At 51.5% G+C, this 20,156-nt stretch overlaps 1 protein-coding gene across 2 annotated transcripts in view; it reads right to left on the bottom strand.

Moving 5' to 3' along the window:
- Window positions 1–20,156, bottom strand: part of CRMP1 (collapsin response mediator protein 1) — a 78,247-nt gene that overhangs the window by 13,616 nt on the left and 44,475 nt on the right. For both annotated transcript variants that reach the window (XM_078446272.2, XM_078446273.2), the window contains exons 5-11: window positions 14,618–14,679; window positions 12,618–12,698; window positions 7,455–7,523; window positions 6,203–6,323; window positions 3,602–3,758; window positions 2,188–2,329; window positions 1,344–1,514 (exon numbers count right to left, since the gene is read on the bottom strand). In XM_078446272.2, coding sequence (XP_078302398.1) covers window positions 1,344–1,514; window positions 2,188–2,329; window positions 3,602–3,758; window positions 6,203–6,323; window positions 7,455–7,523; window positions 12,618–12,698; window positions 14,618–14,679 — 803 coding nt within the window. The remainder of the gene's footprint in view (window positions 1–1,343; window positions 1,515–2,187; window positions 2,330–3,601; window positions 3,759–6,202; window positions 6,324–7,454; window positions 7,524–12,617; window positions 12,699–14,617; window positions 14,680–20,156) is intronic.

Here is a 20,156-nt window from a genome sequence, read left to right as displayed (position 1 = left end):
GTAAACAGAGGCAGGGCCTCACGTCTGCTGTAAACTGCCTTCCACCCAGCACCAGGATTTTGTTTTGTGTTAACCCAAACCCCTAACACCGCATATCTTGAAAACCCCCTTGCCCTCACGACCACGAGTTAATGTCTACGATTTCATTGTCTCTTTGTGCACACCCAACAGCACGTTTGTAAGCCTTCTGATCCTAATAAAAATGGAACAAGGGCCCTTACTCGGGGCTCTTGGCTCTTGTCTTTTCCTGGACATTAGTCTCTCTCACATTTTTAATGCTGCATCCCGTTTTCTTGCTGGACAAGAAAGAACTCCAGACCCAGAGTCTACGACAGTTATTGTAAGCATGACTGCCTGTTGGGAACAGTCATGGATGGTCATGGACTGGACAAGACCTCTATGGCCCCAGGCCATGACCCCTGTGGCCAAGCAGGGTTCCAGGGCCCAAGCTCACGGACTGCTAAAAATGATTCCTGTCACTTTCTTATGAGATTTCCTTATGCCTGGGGTCCTGTCCTCATGCATGTAACCCCCGGGAGGCTGGGAATCTGCCTCTGTGTGGCAGTGAGGACCCTGTCACAGGGCGATACAGCATGCATACACCCTGCCTCCTGGCCCATGTCCTGTAGCAGAACTTAGCGGGCCAGAGGCCAGGCTGTGGCCTCCTGTGTCTTCTGAGTGTGTACGTTAATCTGGACCCAAGATCACTGCTGGCCTCACAGAGTGGACCTGCAGCAAGCAGTGAGGGAGAGGAAGAGGTTTTAAGTCTCTCTGCATCCTTAGGTTTGCTGGCTGAGTAAAGAAGTCAAGGGCATGTAAGATACAAAGTGCAGAGATAACCCACAGCCATAGGCTTGGGGCCTGGAGCTTGGGAGAGCGTGCACGCGTGGGGTGTGTTCACACATGGCAGACTTTAGGTCCAAACCTTTCCTTTGTGGACTGTTAGCAGTGACCACAAAATGAAGTAGGAGGTTTCTGAGATAGGAGATCAAACCCTTCCTAGCTTGATAATGAAATTGGAAAAAGAATCTTGGACCTAATACTTCTCCTCTGAGCCTGAGAATGCATGTGTCTAGGGGACAGGCCACCGAGAGAGAAAGACAGACACAGCATCAGAGAGAGGTGGAGAGAAAACACATCTAATAGAACGGCAGCAGCTTAGTCGAGCCTGATCAAACTCAGCCTCTCCAACTGGAAGAGAAATGTGAACGAGTCATGCCGATGATCAGATAGCATCCTCGTTGAAAACTTCACAAATCATTTTTAACTGAGACTGCTAAAGTGGCTGCAAAGGAAGAATCACTTACCCAAACCGGAAAGGTCTCAGATGAGCCAGGACTTACCGACTTGTGACTCTTGGCTGTTATGGTCTTCACCTTGTCGGGGTCCCAGATGACCACGTCAGCGTCTGAGCCCACGGCAATCCGCCCTTTCCTGGGGTACAGGTTAAAGATCTTGGCTGCGTTGGTGCTGGTGATGGCAACAAACTGGTTCTCATCCATTTTGCCAGTAGCCTAAAGGCAAGATCCGTTCATGAGAAGAATGCCCCGTAACAGGGCCGGGGGAAGGGCAGACAGGCAAAAATATGGAACTGCCGACAGGAGTCCCCAACAGAAGTCTGAAATTTTCTCCTCCCCCGCCGAAAACCGGCCATCCTGAAAGAGCCCAAGGGCGTGGCCCCATCAGAGCGGAAATGTAATTGACCGCTCAGGGGTATGTTGTTGGCATTTGCTCAACAGCCACTGTGCCATCTTGTCGGTCCTCATTGGGTCCAAGTTTAATAGAAAATAAAAATTTGGGGTTTCAAGTCAGGGAACAGGGGCTGACTTGTGCAACAAGCACTCTCCTACCCACTGTCAACCCCAGACACAAACACACGGTTTACAAAACCATCTTCACAGGAACTGAGATGTGGTCAAAACAAAGCTAAAGAAAACATTTTGCATCCTTAAAGAGTAAAGGGCAGCTGTCACGTCTGCAAATACAGAGGACCCCATGGGACCTGTGCTGCTCTCTGAAGAGTCACACATTTCTTCGTGTGCTCTCCTGGTATATTCTGCTTCTGCCCCAAAGCAAGGAAAGGAGCTTTAAGAGCCAGCAGGGCACAATGCTCCAGCTTTTGATGGGTCAGGAAGGGTGCTTCTAGAATGTTCCTGGGGAAAGGAACCTCCCCGGGGGGTTCCTTACCACTGCCTTGTCCCAGACGACGGTCATCCGCTCCTCTATACCGTTGACGCCCTCAGGGATCAGAGTGAAGTTATCCTTGCCCACTGCCTTCTGGGCAGTGCTATAGGGACAGTGGCCACTACCTGTGACCTGCAGGTCTCCACTGCAAGGACAAAAACAAGGTGGGGGTCAGACCTGAGTTCAGGTTGAACTTCAGGCACCCATTGCAGGCTGTGAAACGAAAACCCCCAGAGATTCTAAGGAGAGGATTTGGGGCACATCCCAGGAATCGGTGAGTGACATCAGAAGGCCCTCTGGGGGCCATGTATCTTGTTGGGAGAAGGTTCGGTCAGTGTGGGCTTCAGGCTCTCTGGGTAGGGCTCTCTAGGTGGCCTTCCTCTTCCTCACCTGGAAGAGTGGGCATCCGCCCAAAAGAGGTGCCAGGCAGGGTTCAGGAGGGAGCGAGGCCAGATCAGCCTCGGCCTTGGGGGACATTGTGGGACTTGGATTCCATGTTGACAGAAGAGGACCCTGGGAGTCTCCAGGTAGAGGAGTGGTTTGGTCTGAGTTGGGTTTTAAAATCTGGGTGCTGGTTGGGAATAGACTGTGATGTGCTGGGGGTGTGGAAGGGGCAGCACAGAAACAGGGGCCTGTCGGAGATGAGCCAGGATGGCCACAGCCAATGGGTGAGAAGTGGTCAGATCCCGGGGCCTCTGGGGCCCTGTGTCCTGCCATCTTCAGAGATGGGCAAGACTGTGGGAGCATTCGCTTTGTGGGGGATGATGGGGAGTCCATTTGGACTTGGAGCTGCCCACCAGACAGCAGGCTGCAGATGATGAGTAAGCCCGTGGATATGCGAGTCAAGGGTTTTTGCATCATTTGGGAGAGACTTCCATGACAGGCACACCCTCACCCCCTTGGGGCCCCTCCTGACCAGAAGCCCTGATTTATCCCCTATCCGGCAAACTCCTACTCCCCCTCTAGCTCCAGGCCTGATGTCACCTTGCCCACGAAGCCTTCTGCAAGTCTCCTGGTTGTGAGCACGTATCTCTACGCCCAGAGCAGCTTGGGCACCTCACCACTTACCCTTCTCTATGGCCTGTGTTCTTCCCTCATGCTGGCCAATAGCAGGGAAGGGACCAAAGTGGCTGTGCTCCTACTGTGTGCACATGGCCAGGAGGTGCTTTGCAAATAATAGGAGCCACTTAGTGAACCCTAAATCCCAGGCCATTTTCCTACACTGCATCATACCCAGCTCTGCAATAGATACTATGTTCCCCACCCCCCCATGTTGCCAATGAGGAAACCGAGGCAGAAAGCCATTCCAGGTTATGCGACAAGCCCAAGGTGAATCCTGGACTCTCATTCCTAATCCTGAGTGCTTCCTGATAGACCTCAGTATACCCAATATACCCCCCACCCCCTGGGCTCTCACCAGGCCAGCAGGGAGGTCAAGTAGTCAGGTGTCGTGGGGTCCGGGCTCAGAGGAGGAGAGGTCACGAATGCCGCTGCCTTGGCCCAGTTCTTGCTCCAGTAGTGGGTGCCATCGGTCCCCAGGCTGGCAGCGATGGGCTCGCCAAACACGAGGGGACCTTTGGAGACAGACACGAACACACATGGTTAAGGGCAGATGGTCTTGTGTGGGATGCTGGTGTAATAGAAGTGGAGGGTCTCAGAGACAGGAAAAGGAGGCTCTGAGGGGCAACATGTTGTCTGTCCTTCCTGGCTTCACCACGCAGCCCAGTGACCCCTGGCTGCCCAGGTACTCACTCAGCACCTGCTGACCCACCCAGCAACCTCCCGGACTAGTCGTGCTTTTAATATTTGGATGTGACCATTATCCCTTTTGGCAGATTTGTCCCTCGAGGCACAGGGACAGGATTTGCTCTCCCAGTATGGATTCTTCCAGAAGCAGATCTTCAAATGAAGGAGGCAAGTTCAAGTGTTTTATTTGGGAGGTGATTCCAGGCAGCACTGGCTAGAGATTGAAGAAGTGACATAAGGCAGAGAAAGACGTCAGGAACAGGTGAGTTGTCACCAAGTCACGGCCATGGGCACCTGCAGCTCGGTGCCACGGGGGCCTCTGGGATACTGACGGCTGTTGGCACCTCAGGGCTGTCCCAGGGTGTGGGAGCTTGAGAGCTGCTTCCAGAACATTCACTTTCCAGAAATTCCAGCCTGCCTTCTGGGGAGCAGGCCAGATGTGCTTCTGCCAGAACAAAGCCCATAGGCACGGCTGCAGGTCTGCTCACAGAGACAGACGCTGCTGGGATGTGGGCCAGTAACACCACCGAATTTGCCCGGAGCCACGCTGCTGGCCTGGTGGGGTGGCAGGCTTTGAGCTCCAGCGGTCTGGCATGTCCAAGAGCATATTCTACCGTGATGGGAAAGTTCTACATCTGTGGTGCCCAGGACAGCAGCCACTAGCCCCGCGTGGCTTCTGAGCATCTGAAATGTGGCTATCACAACCAAGGAACGCATTTAGAATTGTGTTTAATTTTACTTAATTTAAATTGCCACAGCCATGCGTGACTGGAGGTCACCACATCTCTCCATGCAGCTCTAGGACTGCTTCCAGATTCCTGTTACCTCTCTGAGCCTCAGTTTCCTTATCCTTAAAATGGAGCCAGTCCTAAGCAAGCTGTGTCATACTAGAGCACTCTCCTTGAATGCCTCTGCTTATCAGCTTTCCCTGAACGATACTAAAACCAGGTTATGATGGGTTCAAAGGTGCTCTGTCCAATAAGGTGGCACTTGCCACTGGGGTTGGTCTGAACTGAGATGTGCTGTAACAGCGACAGACACACTGATTTCAAAGACAGCACAGAAAAAAATAAGACAGATATATCATTCAGATCTTTTCATATAATTACGTGTTGAAAGAATATGTTGGATATATCAAGTTAAAATACAGTAGTGAAGATTTTTCTTAAATACAGATGGTAGTACTTCCCACTCGGGGCTCCTATGAGAAGTAAGGAACATAATGTACACAGTGGATGTTCCATTACGGTTGTTGTGTTGTTGATTTCCACCTGGCCCTCCCCACGGACCCACAACTCCCCGGTCGGCCTCACATGAAGCAGCGGGAACGGGCAGACCTCGTCCCGGTGGCCAATGTCCCTGGCGAGTGTCCTCCACGACAAAAGGGTTCCGGCCACTGTCTCTGTGCAATGGGCACTAGCCCTCATCTGTCCATCTGTCTGTCATTCTCTCTCCATAAGTTTGGATAGGAAGATGTTCTGGGCACCCTTCTTCCTTCTTGGTCTGGTGACTGCTGGAGACTGTTGGACCTCACTCTCGAGAAGGCCTGGGGACGGTACTCGGGCCCTTGCTCTGAGTCTCCTGTGGTTAGAACGCACCCACTGCGGCCTTCACCCAATGGTCCTCAGCGTGGCAGGCGGCCTGATACTGGGGCCCCACTCGGGAGGTGAGGATACCAAGGCAGGAAGTGAATGGCCAACATGGAGCTGAGAACGGCATCAACCAACCCCTATGGAGCCCTGGGGACCCGCCACGGGCTTCAAGTCTATGAGCCCCTGGGGCCATTCAGAGACAAGGCAGCGGACGCTCAGAGCAGTTATGTAGCACGTCCGTCTTTGAGCTGGGCGGCTGGCTTCCTGGACCACACTCACACAGACCCCCTGGCTCTGGAAAACCGTCTTCTTCCTTCCCAACCCGCAGCCGAGACTCTGTGGGCCCCACGACTGACCCTGGATGCAGACACTGACCATGGGGCCCTAGACAGGGGACTCAGGATGAAGGGCCAGAGGGGACCAGAAAGACGGTGGGCAGGATCCCACAGCTGACGCAGCCCGGCCCCGTCACTGACTCGAGGTGCCATCCAGGACGGAGCTGGAACAATGCAGAGCTCATTATCTGATCCCACAAGGTGGGATAATAACCTGCCTGAGGCTTAGACTGCTGGCAGGGTGTCTCTGGGCAGTGGCCCCACCAGTGAACTTGACCCCACTGGACGACCCCCTTCCTTATGGCCCAGCTGCCCCGCAGGAGGCCCAGGCATTGGGCTGCATACCTTTCTTCCTGGCCAGAGTGATGATGTCCGCTGCACTCTTGCTCATGACCTTCGTGATGTACACCGGGCAATTGATCCGGCCAGCGATGGTGATGGCCCGAAACACAGCCTCGGCCTCTAGCTGAGGACACGGCAATACACGGGTCACAGGAGGGAGGGACAGAGGCAGTACGACCCCCCCCCCCCCAAGTCCCCAGGGCTCTCCCCGAATCAGAGCCCTTCAGTGTTCTTCAATTAAGTGTGGCCAGAGGCAAATCTACCACATCAAAGGAGAAAAACACTAGATTTCTAAAAAGAGGAAAAATCGAGTCAAAACGTATTTGGTTAGAGGGCTGGGAGACAGGATTGTGTCATTATGCTTGCTTGGAAGTACGCTGCAGGTTCCGTTAGAAGGGAACAGACCAGGCAGCATAAAGCATCAAAAAGCCCATAAAAAACCACCTTGCCCTCCTCTAGACCAATGCGTCTTGAATAAAAGGACCAGATACGTTTTGAACGGCTTTGTTTTAATTTCCAGTCTGCTGATGCCCCAAACGTGGTCCCACCCACGCACACCCAAGAGGGTCCCCACCCTGCTCTCCCGGCTGGACCCACTGGTCACACGCCTAGATGTGGAGCCAAGTCCATGTGCTATAAATGTTTATAAACACGGTCTCCCTGATCTCACCAGGGACCAGGAACACAGCTCGTGGGGCACGGGGCTCGGGTGCAGAGTACTGTCCTAGACCAAGAGCCCCTCGGGATAAAACGTCTTTCTACTCGGGTATTTGCGTCCCCAGGATTGGGCACAAGGCCAGGCCCACAGCAGACACACACACACACACACACACACACAAACTGCCTGCCATGGAAACTCATCCATGCTGGAGTCTTAGAACACAGTGGGCAATGTCCAGGAGAAGCTGGTAGGTTCCAGGTCGCAAACATGCGGCTCCACTTTCTATCACCAGAGACACAAATCCTCGTGAGGATCCTGGACATGGTTAGGTCACTGGAGTGTTCGTGGGGCCTTGGTGTGAAGCTTGTGGGCCCTGAGACAAGCAGAGCCTTTCCCTGGCTCCTCTGATTGATCTCCATCCCCCGGGGCTCCCGAGTCAGAGGGCAGAGCCCAGGGAAGGCCATGTATGCTGGGGTGTCCACGTCAGGGGAATGGGATGGAGGCGGGAGCTCTGGCTGGGCTGTTCCAGCTGGAACAGCATCAGGGCGAGCCCTCAGCCACGTCAGACTCACACCCAAGGGGAGGCCCCATTACCTCTTCAGGTCTGCTCAGAGCATGGCCCTCAGGACCTGTGATGCCCATCTCCAAGATCCGCTTCTGTTCCTGCAAGATAAGAGCAACGAGTCAGGGATTGTAGAAAGTCAATGGGGAGAGGCCGATTCTCCAGCCCCTGGTTAGGTAGGTGGGCGGCTGAGGCCCGGGCGGGGGTGGTGAGTGGTTTATGGGAGACTAACATGGGCTCTGGGGTGATCAAGCTTCTTTGCTCCCTCTGCTCCCCCTGCCTCCTTCTGCCTTTGCAACCCAGGACCTCTGTCTGCATCCACACCTGCTCTCTATTCAGTGCCCCGACACCAGTGAGGGGGTGGGTAAGAAACGGGCTCTAAAGACCACCCACCCACCTTTCCCATCCCCGACTCTCTGCTGCAGGGCTTTCCTTGGGCAAGAAAGGTGGTGTGTGGGTATTGCATGAACGTGGAAACAAACCACAGAGCCCCACACTGGGAGTCCGGCCACAGAACTGGCCGCCTCTGTGACTTTGGGCAAGTTGGTCAAGCTCTCCAGCCTCAGCCTTCTCTTCTTTACACTGGGGACATCAGTGCTTCTGTCTTGCAGCTCCCACAATGAGTCAGGAAGGGGGCGTCTGTGAGATGCCTGCATGGCACCCGGAGTGTAGCGGAAATCAGTAATCGGCAGCGGGTTCTCATTATCGGCCTCCTCTTCCTGGCGCCTGTCATTCTAGCGAAAAGCCTCTACCTCAAGCTTGTCATGTAGCCTTGAAATGGTTCCCTGAGCTAATGCCCTAGATCCAAACCCATTTGCTTCAAGGTTTCCTTGCCGCAGGAATACTATAATTTCTAAAAAAAAATTGTTTTATATTGCCCAGATGTCAGCTGTGCTGCTGCTAATTTTCGCTTCTGCATTTCTGTATCATCCTCAGGCACATCCCTACCATGGGCCCCCGAGCCCTATCAGCCATGAAAAAAAAAAAAAACAAACAAAAAAACCCCTAATTTCAACTGCATCTCTGGTTATGAAGCTTGAGCTTACTACAGAGATGTAAACAGGAAACAAGGTCAAGGTCTAAGAGTTGGGGTGGATTTGAGTAAGGCATGGAATAATTTCAGCTATTACAGATGGTGTTTAGAAAGCATTTCTGTACACAGTCTACAAAATGATTTTATGATATGGAGGGAGCCCTGTGCAAGATTGTTTAATTGTCTGTTACTGTTTCTGTTGGAGAGAAGGCAGGAAGGGAAGAAGGGAGGAGGGAGGAAGGACCCAAGACACTACGACGGAGGAAAGCACAGATCACAGAAAACCGGAACAGGGTTTGCAGGCAGAGATCGTGGGCCGAGCACGTACGGTTAAACGTCTCGCACGCTGCCGGTGGGTATGTGGGTTTGTTCATTCTGGAAAATGGGTTAGCAGTAACAACCAAAGCTGAATATACATGCACCCAATTTCACTCCTAGGTATAGACTAACAGAAAAGCAAGCACAGGTTTTTAAAAAAATCTGTTTAATGTTCTTATTTCTTTTTGAATGAGAGAGAGAGAGAGAGAGAATGAGCAAGCATAAGCAGGGGAGGGGAAGAAAAAAGGGAGAGAGAGAATCCTAAGCAGGTTCCACACCATCAGCACAGAGTCCAATGCTGGGCTCGAACCCACAAACCGTGAGATCATGACCAGAGCTGAAATGAAAAGTCAGATGCTTAACTGACTGAGCCACCCTGGCGCCCCTGAAATGGGAACACAGGTTTAACAAAAGACTGAGCAAGGATGTGCACAGAAGCTTTGTACACGGCAGTCCTACATTTGAAACCATCCAAACATCCAGCAGTGAGAGAATAATTTCTGCCATATTCCTGCATCAGAATTCCACAAGTGATGGAAACAGAAAAAATTACGGTTTTGTGGACAACGGGAGGAATCTCACGGACTGCGTTTTGAGCAAAAGACGACAGACGTAAAAGAACACATACCACGTGGTTCCATTTTTATGAAGTTCAAAACTAGGCAAAACGGAGATGTGTGGGGTCCACGATTTCTGAGAGGTCCCCAGCGAGCCCGCCTCCTGGCTTCCGTGCCCTGGGTAACCGATCCCCTCTTGGCATGTGACCTGGCCCTAGCAGCATGCTTCTAATGAGCATCACACGGACAAAAGAGATGGGGTGTCCCTGCAGAGGGGAGGCCACAAAAGGGTTCTGGCCTCCACCTTGCTCTCTCCCTTGCTCTCTCGAGAGGAAGCCAGTCTCCCCGCTGGCAAGGAACCAAGCTGGCCTTTCGTAACAGCCAGCAAAGAACAGAGGCCATCGGTCTGACAGCCTGCAAAGAACGGAATCCTGAAAACCACCACCTGAGTGGGGTTGGAAGACCCGTCCTAGTCCAGCCTTAGGACTGCCACCTTCACCGTAGCCTGTGACAGTCCCAACTGAGCCACACCTGGACTCCTGACCCAATGGACAGGAAGATAAGAAATGTTTACTGCTTTAAGATGTTAAGTGCCGGGGTGCTTTGTCACGCAGCCACAGAGAACTAACCTAGAGGTTGGCGACCAGAGGTAGGGTGTTACCGTAACAACCACCTGAAGCTGTGGGAGTGGCTTTGGGACCAGGCCATGCACGGAGGCTGCAAGAATTTCAAGGCACGTGTTGAAGAAAGCCCAAAGTAGCCTGGAATGGACCGCCTGTGGAAAGACGGACCTTGGGGGACCTTGGCAGTAAGACCTCAGAAGGAAATGAGGACATTTTTGGAAGCTAGAGCCCGCTGTGTCTTAGCAGAAGGCTTAGCGCACTGCCCTCTGTGGTGACATGGAGGGCAGAAACGGGCCGAATGAGCTAGGGCCCCACGCAGGAGACTGCCCAACGAGCTGTTGGGAGAGTCTGTCTGGTTTCTTCCCGCTGCTTGGAGTAAAATGAAAGAGGGGGCGTAAAGAAGCAAGGGGTGTTAAAAAGGAACCAGGACATGATAGTTTTGAAAATTCTCCACTTCTCCAAAGAGTAGAGGACAGTGCAATGAAGAAATGTCTCCTGAGCAAATATCAAATGCAGGGCATAAGCAGCAGACAGTAAGTAGTCCAGTTGACTCTACAACCTTGGTGAAGATCTGGAAAGATGCAGGGTGGTTGTCCACGGGGTGAATCGGTCACAAAAGGCCCTGTGAAGAGATTGAGGGTGTGTCCCCGGAGCCTCTCCGACAAGAGGGCCTCTAGGGAGCTCCGGGTGCGACCAGGGTAGGGGTAGACTTATCTGGAAGAAATCTGTGGGTGCCTTTTGTCTGATGGGGTGAGCCACAGAGGGATTCATGGGAGGCCAACAAAGGTTTGGGGAGAATCACTCTAGCAAAACACTGGCAGTCTGGGCTGAATGGAATGAAAACTCCTCGAAAGGAAAGGGGGCAGTTGGACCTTCAAAGTCTACTGGGCAGGAAGCAGGCTCAGCTGTAGGCACGTGCTGCCTGCCATGGGACGGATCGATGACGGGAAGCGGGGGATAGAGCCAAGAGCCCGGAAGGCGGAGCCACGAACCACGCAGAACTATTCTCAGGCTCCAAGACCACTCAAGGAACTGCCAACATGTGTCCGACCGGATTTCAGAACGGCTATGGACCAATCCTGAAGCTTTCCGTTTTCCCTCTTGAAAAGGAATGTCCACCCACCGTTGATGCTGTATGTTGAGTGTGTGTCGGGGGGAGGCAGATAACTCACCTCTGTGGCTCCAGAGACCTACAGATTATAGGGACTGTCCCCAAGGCGCCTCACCCACACCTAGATCTGACCTAGACACTTCCAGACTTTGGGGCCGTGGCGGGGCTGTGACGGGGAGTCGGGAGGACCCTGGAAGGGGACGGATGTGTTCTGCATGTGAGAGGGGTATCAGTCCCTGGGGGTCAGAGGACAGACTGGCAGACAGTCTCGGAGAGGGCCCCCAGCGATACTCCCTTCCTGGCATTCACACCCTTGTACAACCCCAACTTTCTGGCTGTGGGCTAGCCTTAGTGACTTGTTACCAATGAACAGGATTCTGCTGCGTGACACAACGTGTTTGTGTTTTACTCTGAATTTGAAAGAATTTTGATTTCGCAGAAAAACTGCAAGGATGCAAATAATAAGAAGTAAAGCCAGTAGCTAACGTTCACAGCGAATCTTCAGATCTCACGCGCTTCACCATCGCGGCACAGTCCTGCTGCGCCATGGAACTGCCTTACCATCCTGGCTCTGTGCCCCATGTAACAGCGAGCAAGATGTTCCTATCGGAGCCTCAGTTTCCCCATCTATAAAGCGGGGACGTCTGTGCCATCTCTATGCCATGGAGTCGTTGTGAGCATCGCCATACACATGGCATCGTGCCTGGAATTAACTCCCTTGACTAGATGCATCCAAGTCTCCTGTATGCCTGACCTTGCTCGGGGACGTCATGACCAACCCACAAACCCCCCCCCCCCCCCCCGCAAGGCCAAGTGGCCATCCCTGCCTTCCTCCTCTTCTCCATCTGGTCACTCGATGAAATCTGAAGAAGGTGCTCCTTCCTTCACACACTTTGCTTCTTCCACCTCCTCTATCTCCCGTCTTCATTCCTTCTAAGAAATGAAGTAGAACCCAGCTGGTCACCCCGCGTCCATCCTTTTCCTGCCAAGTTCATTCTACAGCCAGAATGATCACATTGGGCTAATGTCTCCCTTTGCCCAAAGCTTCTGCATGGCTGCAGCCTATTATAATGCGTCAGACACTGTCCTTCACGTACGCGATAGAATTTAATCCTCACAAGGTAGGTGCTTCTGGACGAAGAACAAGAATGTTCGTGGGGTAGAGTTCCCTGCCCGAGGTAGGAGGGCTGGGAGGTGGAGGGGGCCGGGCTTTAGCCATCACACCCCCCTCCCAAGTCCCATAAGACGCTGATCAACCCCAGCACCCACGTGCCTCACCTCTGGTGTCCCCCAAGTCTGCAAAGCGTCTCCATTCAATCCTTATTTGTCTCTGACACAAACCCTTTGAGGTCCCCAGCGGCCTGCCGAAGGCCCCCTGCAGACGGTGCGCGTGTGACGCCCACCCGGAGCGTCTGAGGCGTCATCCGGTTCCCCGCCTGCCCCTTCGCTGCCTGGCCACCTCACTGACCGATGCCCCCACCCCTTCGATCAGACCTTCTGCACACGGCCGCCGACTGGAGTGGAAAGGGCGAACCTCCCTCCACACCGCTCACCTGAGCTATCAAATCTCCATTTTCCGCGTGGACCAAGATCACAGCTCCCAGCCCCTTAAGGAAGGTGAAGGCTTCATAGAGCTGGGGGAGAACAAACAGGGGTTGGGGGAGATTAAAAAAAAAATATCACAGCCTGAACAGCTGCGAAGAGTGTTCTGCTCACGCACAGTCACCCACCCGCCGGCGGCCGCGGCCGCGGCACGACCGTTCTGTTCACGCGGATGGAAAGTTAAGCCTTGGAGAGGATCTCCCTTTGACCCTGACGCCCTCTGGACGCTAAAGCAGGAGGCTGAGGGTAGGGCAGAACCGATCAAAGCCGCACCGTGGCACAATATGCCTTCCGTCTTGGTGCCCACCCGCGCCTTTCGCGTTCGCTGCGGCCCTGCTCCATTGACGTGCCTTCAGCTGCCGCCGGGGACAATGAGGGTGCGAAGCCGGTTTTCGTTTTACTGAGACCGTGTAACTGAATGTGCTCAGCCTGTCCTGCGGCACCCGGGGGGTTTGTACAGCTCTGCGAGAACTTGAACGCGTGTCATTTTCCAGACCACGGTGGGGCGGGGGTCGAAGTCTACAAGAACTCTTAACACTCAGGTCATATGCACCCTGCCAGGCAACCCCTTATGTAGGCAGTACGGGCCCCGCCCACCGCCCCTGCCCTCTTCCCACCTGCAAAGGATCAGCACTCAGACATTTGCACGCGGTGAGGCCCACAGCCCCCACGTTCCTTCTCCGGGGCCTCTCGAATTTTACCTTCGTTCTCCAAGTGTGCAAGGCAGCACCCCACCCTGGGACGTGTGCTTTTCTACGGAGATGGCAGGCGGGGAGGATACATAGGGGCAGGAAGCACCTTCCAGGACCCCCATCGCTCAACTCCACCAGTCCGTGGGGTTTGGCGGTTAGAATAGAACAGGTGAAAAGTTCAGTTATGCTAGACAGACTCATGGTACTTTGTCATGAGACTGAGCCAGTCTTAGCCTTTTGGTGACACAGCAGAGGCCTCCAGGGCATCTGGGGGTAAGTGATTCTCTATAACTGCGCGTGTTTATTTTGAAAGGCAAGACACGAAAGCATCTCCCATCACATCGAAGGCATTACAGCTTACTGGCATCCATACGTGCCAGGCACTGCCCTGGAGCCTCGTGTGAACTCATCCAATCCTCTGACAACCTTCATGAGGCTCTTAGGAGTCTAAAGCAGAGAGATTGAGAAAGCTGCCTCGGGCTGCCCAGCAAGGCCAAAGCTTGCGGCCAAGCAGTCTGGCTGTCGCATCCCTGCCCTTTACCAGTGCACCACCCCGCCTTTTTAACCAGCAGAGGGCAGGGCACTGATAACAAAACAAACCAGGAGCCCCAGTGGCGTCAGAAGGCCAAGCGCCAGGCAGACAGTCACTGCGTCACCTGTACCATCGAGCCACACCTTCTCTATAGCGGCTGTCCCCACACGACAATTGTTTGAAGCCGGCACGGCCAGAGATGACCGCCTTGCACAGGTGAGAAAACTCAGGGAGGGAGTGGCCCCAGTCACTCAACTGGCTGGAGAGACAGCCAGGACTCTCCTCTGGGTCAGAGCTAACGGCATGGTCCCCACTCCTCTGGGTCAGAGCTAACGGCATGGTCCCCACTCCTCTGGGTCAGAGCTAATGGCACGGTCCCCAAACTTGCTAGAGCCCCAGGATGAACTGTACAGCTTTTGGAAAGTCTGTGATAGGATCTGAGTCTGTCTTTTCAATGAGCGTTTTAGAGGATGCTAAGGATGAGCTGGGTTTGGGAACCACCGTCCAAGGGACCCCCCCCACTCCACCCTACTCTAGGAGCCAGAAAGGAATGCAGGCCCAGCAGGCGTGGGGACTGACACAGGTCACTCGGCGATTTAGCAGACAGACCGGGACTTGAACCCAGACCTCTCCCCTGCCCCTTCTCACAGCTCCCTTGCCCTGTGCTGTCTTGCCCGACACGGTGGCCTATTCCTGCCCAGGAGAGGAGGTGTGCAGGAGGACCCACCTGGCTATCAGACATCTGGTAGAGATCCTTGTACGCCATGTAGACTTGGAAGGAATTGACACCTGTTTCCAGATGAAAAAAGAGAACAGAAAAATGCATTAAGAAAAAAGAAGGGTGACTGTCCAGTCAGTGATCACAGTACAGAGTGCTGACCCCTAGGATAGAGGGCTGCCGCTGGGATTCACAGTGGGGACACCGAACCCAGCCTGGGGGTATGGGGAGGAGGGTCAAAGGAGGCTTCTAGGAAAGCCACACAGGCTGAATCTGAAGGAGGAGAAGGGGGCGTGGGAGGGAAGGAGGGGGAGGAGGGGGGGAGGTGGGGGGAACCATTTGGATTGAGAGGGGGTGTGCGTGGGTAAGGACGGTGGGGAGGATGAAAAGACACACGATGTGAAGGTACTAGAAGTGTGTACAGCGGGATCCAAGGGACCACGTGGGGTTTTTTTAATCCCTTATTTTTTTTAATGTTAAAATCCATAGAACGGAATTCACCATCACCGCCATTGTGAAGTGTGCATTTCAGTGGCGTTGAGTGCATTCAACAGGTTGTGCAACCATCACCACGATCTACCAGAGCGTGTGTTTCTAAAGCAAGAAGTGACATGATCAGCCTTTTTTTTGTCTCAGAAAGACCATGCTGGAAGCGGTGTGGAGGATGGGGGGTGGGTCTGCAGAACAGCGGAGAGAAATGGCAGCTCGTAGGGTGATGGTGAGAGCAAATGGGACAGGTGCGCAGAGACTCTGAGCCTGGACAGGAGCTGCAGGGTCGGGGAGGATTTGAAAAGGTGGAAACGGCAGGCTTTCACGTGCTGTGTGGACAGGCCAGCAGGGAGCACGGGACGTAGGGGACTCTTCCCTAACATACCTTCCAGTTGCTTGAGGACAGGCACCATGTCTTAAATACCACTTTATTATTTCTTAATGTTTATTCATTTTTTAATACTTTTTTTAATGTTTATTTTTGAGAGAGAGACAGAGCATGAGCGGGACAGGGGCAGAGAGAGAGGGAGACACAGAATCTGAAGACAGGCTCCAGGCTTGAGCTGTCAGCACAGAGCCGGATGTGGGGCTCAAACTCACAAAGCATGAGATCACGACCTGAACCCAAGCCGGACGCTTAACAGACTGAGCCACCCAGGCACCTCTTAAATACTATTTTAATTTGCACACCCATAATATGTGCTGTGCAATTACTGCTTGTTCATGGAATCCAGAGGTGTCTGGATAATATGAGTTGAAGGCAAAACTATGAAATGGGATTTAGAATTCCTTTCTACTAAATAATGGTGAAGATAAACCAAAATCTTTCCTTGTGTAGAAAACCCTGGCAGGGGCGCCTGGGTGGCTCAGTCGGTTAAGCGGCCGACTTCGGCTCAGGTCATGATCTCGTGGTCCGTGAGTTCGAGCCTCGCGTCGGGCTCTGTGCAGACAGCTCAGAGCCTGGAGCCTGTTTCAGATTCTGTGTCTCCCTCTCTCTGACCCTCCCCATTCATGCTCTGTCTCTCTCTGTCTCAAAAATAAATAAACGTTAAAAAATTAAAAAAAAAAAAAGAAAAAAAAAGAAAACCCTGGCAACAAAAATTCTTTGTCAAATTATTAGGAAAAATTTAAAGAAAAAGTAATATTAGGAAAGCAACATTAAAAGTATCCGTTTCTGGGGTGCCTGAGTGGCTCAGATGGCTAAGCATCTGACTCTAGATCTCAGCTCAGGTCACGATCCGAAGGTCATGCGTTCAAGCCCCGTGTTGGGCTCTGGGCTGACAGTGTAGAGTCTGCTTGGGATTCTCTCTCTCCCTCTCTCTCTCTGCCCCTTCCTCTCTCTCTCAGAGTAAATAAATAAACATAAAAATATTTTTTAAATAAAAAATAATACCAGCAGACACAGTTATTTTTGGGGGGAAGGGTATTATGATGGCAACACAGCCCACGGATCTTCTATTGGGGGGCATCTGGCAAAGCTCTATTTCTTGCCTGAGTAGGGGAGCCTCATAATAATTCATAAAGCCACATTTTTTTTATTTGTGTGGTTTTTCTACTTCTGCTTTACTTTAGGTTCAAAATATTCAAATAAAAGCAACGAAGCCAAAAACCCCAAAGGGAAAACAGTACTTTCAGACAATTTAAGAAAAAAAATGGCTAACTAATAAAGATAAAAAAAATTGATTTTATTTGTAATCAAAGTAATTCAAACTAAAACCTCAGCACTGCACCACATCTTAACAGATGGTGCCCAGAGCTAGTGAATGTGCATCGAAATGAGTCCCTCTTACATACCAATTTGCACCTGCTTAAAAAACCAATTAAGCCATGCATATCAAGAGTAGTAAACGTTCCAGAATATTCGGCTGGATGCTGCCAGTACTAGCAATGAGCCTAAGGAAACACAGTGGGTCCTGGTATTCACAAAACCTCCCAAACTCACAGATGCCATCATTAACAGTTTTTCTCCAAGGAGCCTGCATGAAACACCAGTTCGCAAGGACTGCACTGAACACTTACTGGACTGTCAACCCATTCATAATCCCTTCCAGTTCTTGGCAACCCCACTCTTACTCTACCCACCTCATAACCTTGGAGGCAGCTATGTCCATACCACGTGACCACAGACCACAGATGTTAGTCTAGGACTGGGCCCCTGGCAGAGGCTGAGCTGAGCCAGGAGGAAGGACAGAGTCCAGTTAATACCCCCAAACACCTGTTGGTCTCTGAAACAGAGATGCACACCCAAAGGGCGGGCTGCTGTATTCCATCATGGTGAGACAGAAGTAGAGGATGCAGGTCAAGAGTGAGGGGGAACAGAGCTGGCTCAGAGAGAAAAGCACAGAAGAACAGGAGGCAAGACTCCCTTGCAAAGGATGCTTGGATACACATCATTATCCCTAAGGCACATCTGCTCCATTCAACTTAAGCCAAAATCTGGAGGGATTCTGTTGTTTGCAATCAAACACGGGGATGTTGATATCCATATTGGTAAAGAAAACCTGATTCATCAGCAACGAACAGGTTTCTTTATTGCAGGGCTTCCCCTGGATTTTAACATGATAATGTGCATTAAGAATATTCAAGAACAGAATAAACAGAGAGCATTTCCCAAACTTATTGGACCCCAGAAGCCCTTTTTCATGGAATATTTATTTTCTCACTCATCAAATATTTACTGAGTCCTTACTATGCATGAACACCATCCTAGAAGTTTGAGATACAGCTGTGACCCAGGAAGGAAGAAGGATGCCTGCCTACCTTCTACTTGGAATAAGCAATAAGTGAATAAATAAGCAAGGGCATTTCATGCAGAGATGGGTGCTAGGAAAAAATTAAACAGGCTGATACATTTTTTAAAGTTTCACAAAGTTCTGCAGTGACTCTGCCTCTCCCCACTCCTTGAATGCGGGCTGATCTGGAGACGTGTGCTGACCAATGGTCTGAAGCATAAGTGGCACCATATTGGCTCCAAGCCTCTCCTTGGGGCTTCTGGCTCACTTTGGAGCCTCATGTGAAGGGTCTTGGGAGAGCCTGTGGGAGGCAGGTCATGGAGGTGTATGTGTTGCTTATCCATTCACCCATCGATGGACACTTGGTTTGCTTCCACCTTTCGCCTATTGTGCACAATGCTATACAACTCTCTTCAAATCCCTGCCTTCAATTCTTCCCGATAAATACCCAGAACTAGAGCTGCTGGACTGTAGGGTGGCTCTATGCTTAATTTCTTGAGGAACCTCCATACTGCTTTCCAAAGTGGCTGCACCATTTTGCATTCCCACCGATGGTACCCAAGGGTTCCCATCTCCCCACAGCCTTGTCAACACTTGTTCTTTTCGGATATTTTGATAACACCCCTTCCATGGGGTGTAAGGTGGTATCTCACTGTGGTTTTAACAGTTGCTGTTTTAACCCACTAGATTTTGGAGTGGTTTGTTCTAAAAACAAAGGCTACCTGATACAGAAATCAGTGCCTGGAGGTCGGGTGCTGCAGTGGCCAAAACCTAAAACATGTGGCCTTGGCCTTGGGACTGGGGAGTGAGTGGAGGTCAGAATAGTCCCGAGGAAACTGTAGGCAAAGGCTGGGGGAAAATACCAACAAACTGTTAGTGGAGGGTGGGAAAGGGGCCCTTCATCCCAGGTAGTGGCAACACGATGGGAAAAACCATGACGAGTAACTTGGAGGAAAATGTACCCAGAGAACTTGCGGGTCTGCCTAAAATGATTTCCATGAAGAACATAGTAAGTGCCAGTTGGTTTCTCTAAGCTACATGTGATGAAGCACCAGAAGACACACATCAAAATGGACCTGAGGGACAAGGATCAGGTTAGTTTGCAAGCGAAATTCAGTGAACACACAGGACGACTTCTCCTCTCTACTCTTGCCAATCTGCAAACAGTTCTCAAAGTGAAAAATGACCTCAAGTGTAAGATTCAATCAAGGGTATACCCAGAACTCTTTGTTAAGACCTCATAGAAACCCAAGGTGGTGCCCAGTAAACTTCTTTGGCCAGACAAAGGGCTTCAAAAAACATTTTTTTTGAAAAAAAATTTTAAGTTTTATTTATTTATTTAGAGAAGGTGACAGAGAGAGAGAGGGAGGGAGAGGGCATGAGCAGGGGAGGGGCAGAGAGAGGGAGAGAGAAAATCCCAACCAGGCTCTGCACCATCAGCACAGAGCCTGACGTGGGACTCAAACTCACGAACTGTGAGATCATGACCTGAGTCGAAACCAGGAGTCGAACATTTAACCGACTGAGCCACCCAGGTGCCCCAGGGCTTCTAAGAATCTTATAAGTATCATCACATAGCACACTGACAGTCACCTAAAGTGGAAAGAAGCCCGTCTCAAAAAAAGATTTGTCCATGGGGTGCCTGGGTGGCTCAGTTGATTGAGCATCCGACTCTTGATTTCAGCCCAGGTCGCGATCTCACAGTTCGTGGGTTTGAGCCCCACGTCAGGCTCTGTGCTGACGGTGCAGAGCCTGCATGGGATTCTTTCTCTCCTTTGTCTCTGCCCCTCCTCTACTCACACATGCACACATGTATGGGGGCGCTCTCTCAAAATACATACATTTAAAAAAAAAATTTGTCCATTGGAGTGTCCATTTGTCCAATGGAGTGAACTACAATGCGACCATTGGAAACCCACAATGTTTTTAAGAAAAGTATACCCTCTGTGACTAAAAGAGACTGAGCCTGTTCAAAATGAACTTTCCATGGGTAGGGAAAAGGCTGAGAAAGGTACTTTGCTGCAAACATGGGTCACTTTTATGGAAAGCAAACTATATCTCTAAGGGTCTGGCCAAGAGTCCAGAGGGTAGAGCCTGAGCTATGCAAGCAATGGCCTAGGGCAGGGGACAGGAAGCTTTTCCGTAAAGGGTCAGATAGTAAATGTTTTAGGCTCTGTGGGCCATATATAGTCTCTGCCACAAATTCTTCTTTGTTTCCTTGTTGCTGTTTGGATTTTGTTTTGAAAAACCCTTAAGAATGTGAAATTCCTAGTTGATAGGCTGCATAGAAACCTAGAAACAGGCCACGGGCCATATTTGGCCCCCAG

The sequence above is a fragment of the Panthera onca genome, chromosome B1 (genome assembly GCF_046562875.1).
Source record: "Panthera onca isolate mPanOnc1 chromosome B1, mPanOnc1 haplotype 2, whole genome shotgun sequence".
Classification (NCBI taxonomy): domain Eukaryota; kingdom Metazoa; phylum Chordata; class Mammalia; order Carnivora; family Felidae; genus Panthera; species Panthera onca.
Note: the sequence above shows the minus strand (reverse complement) of the source record. Positions and strands in the feature narration are given on the sequence as shown.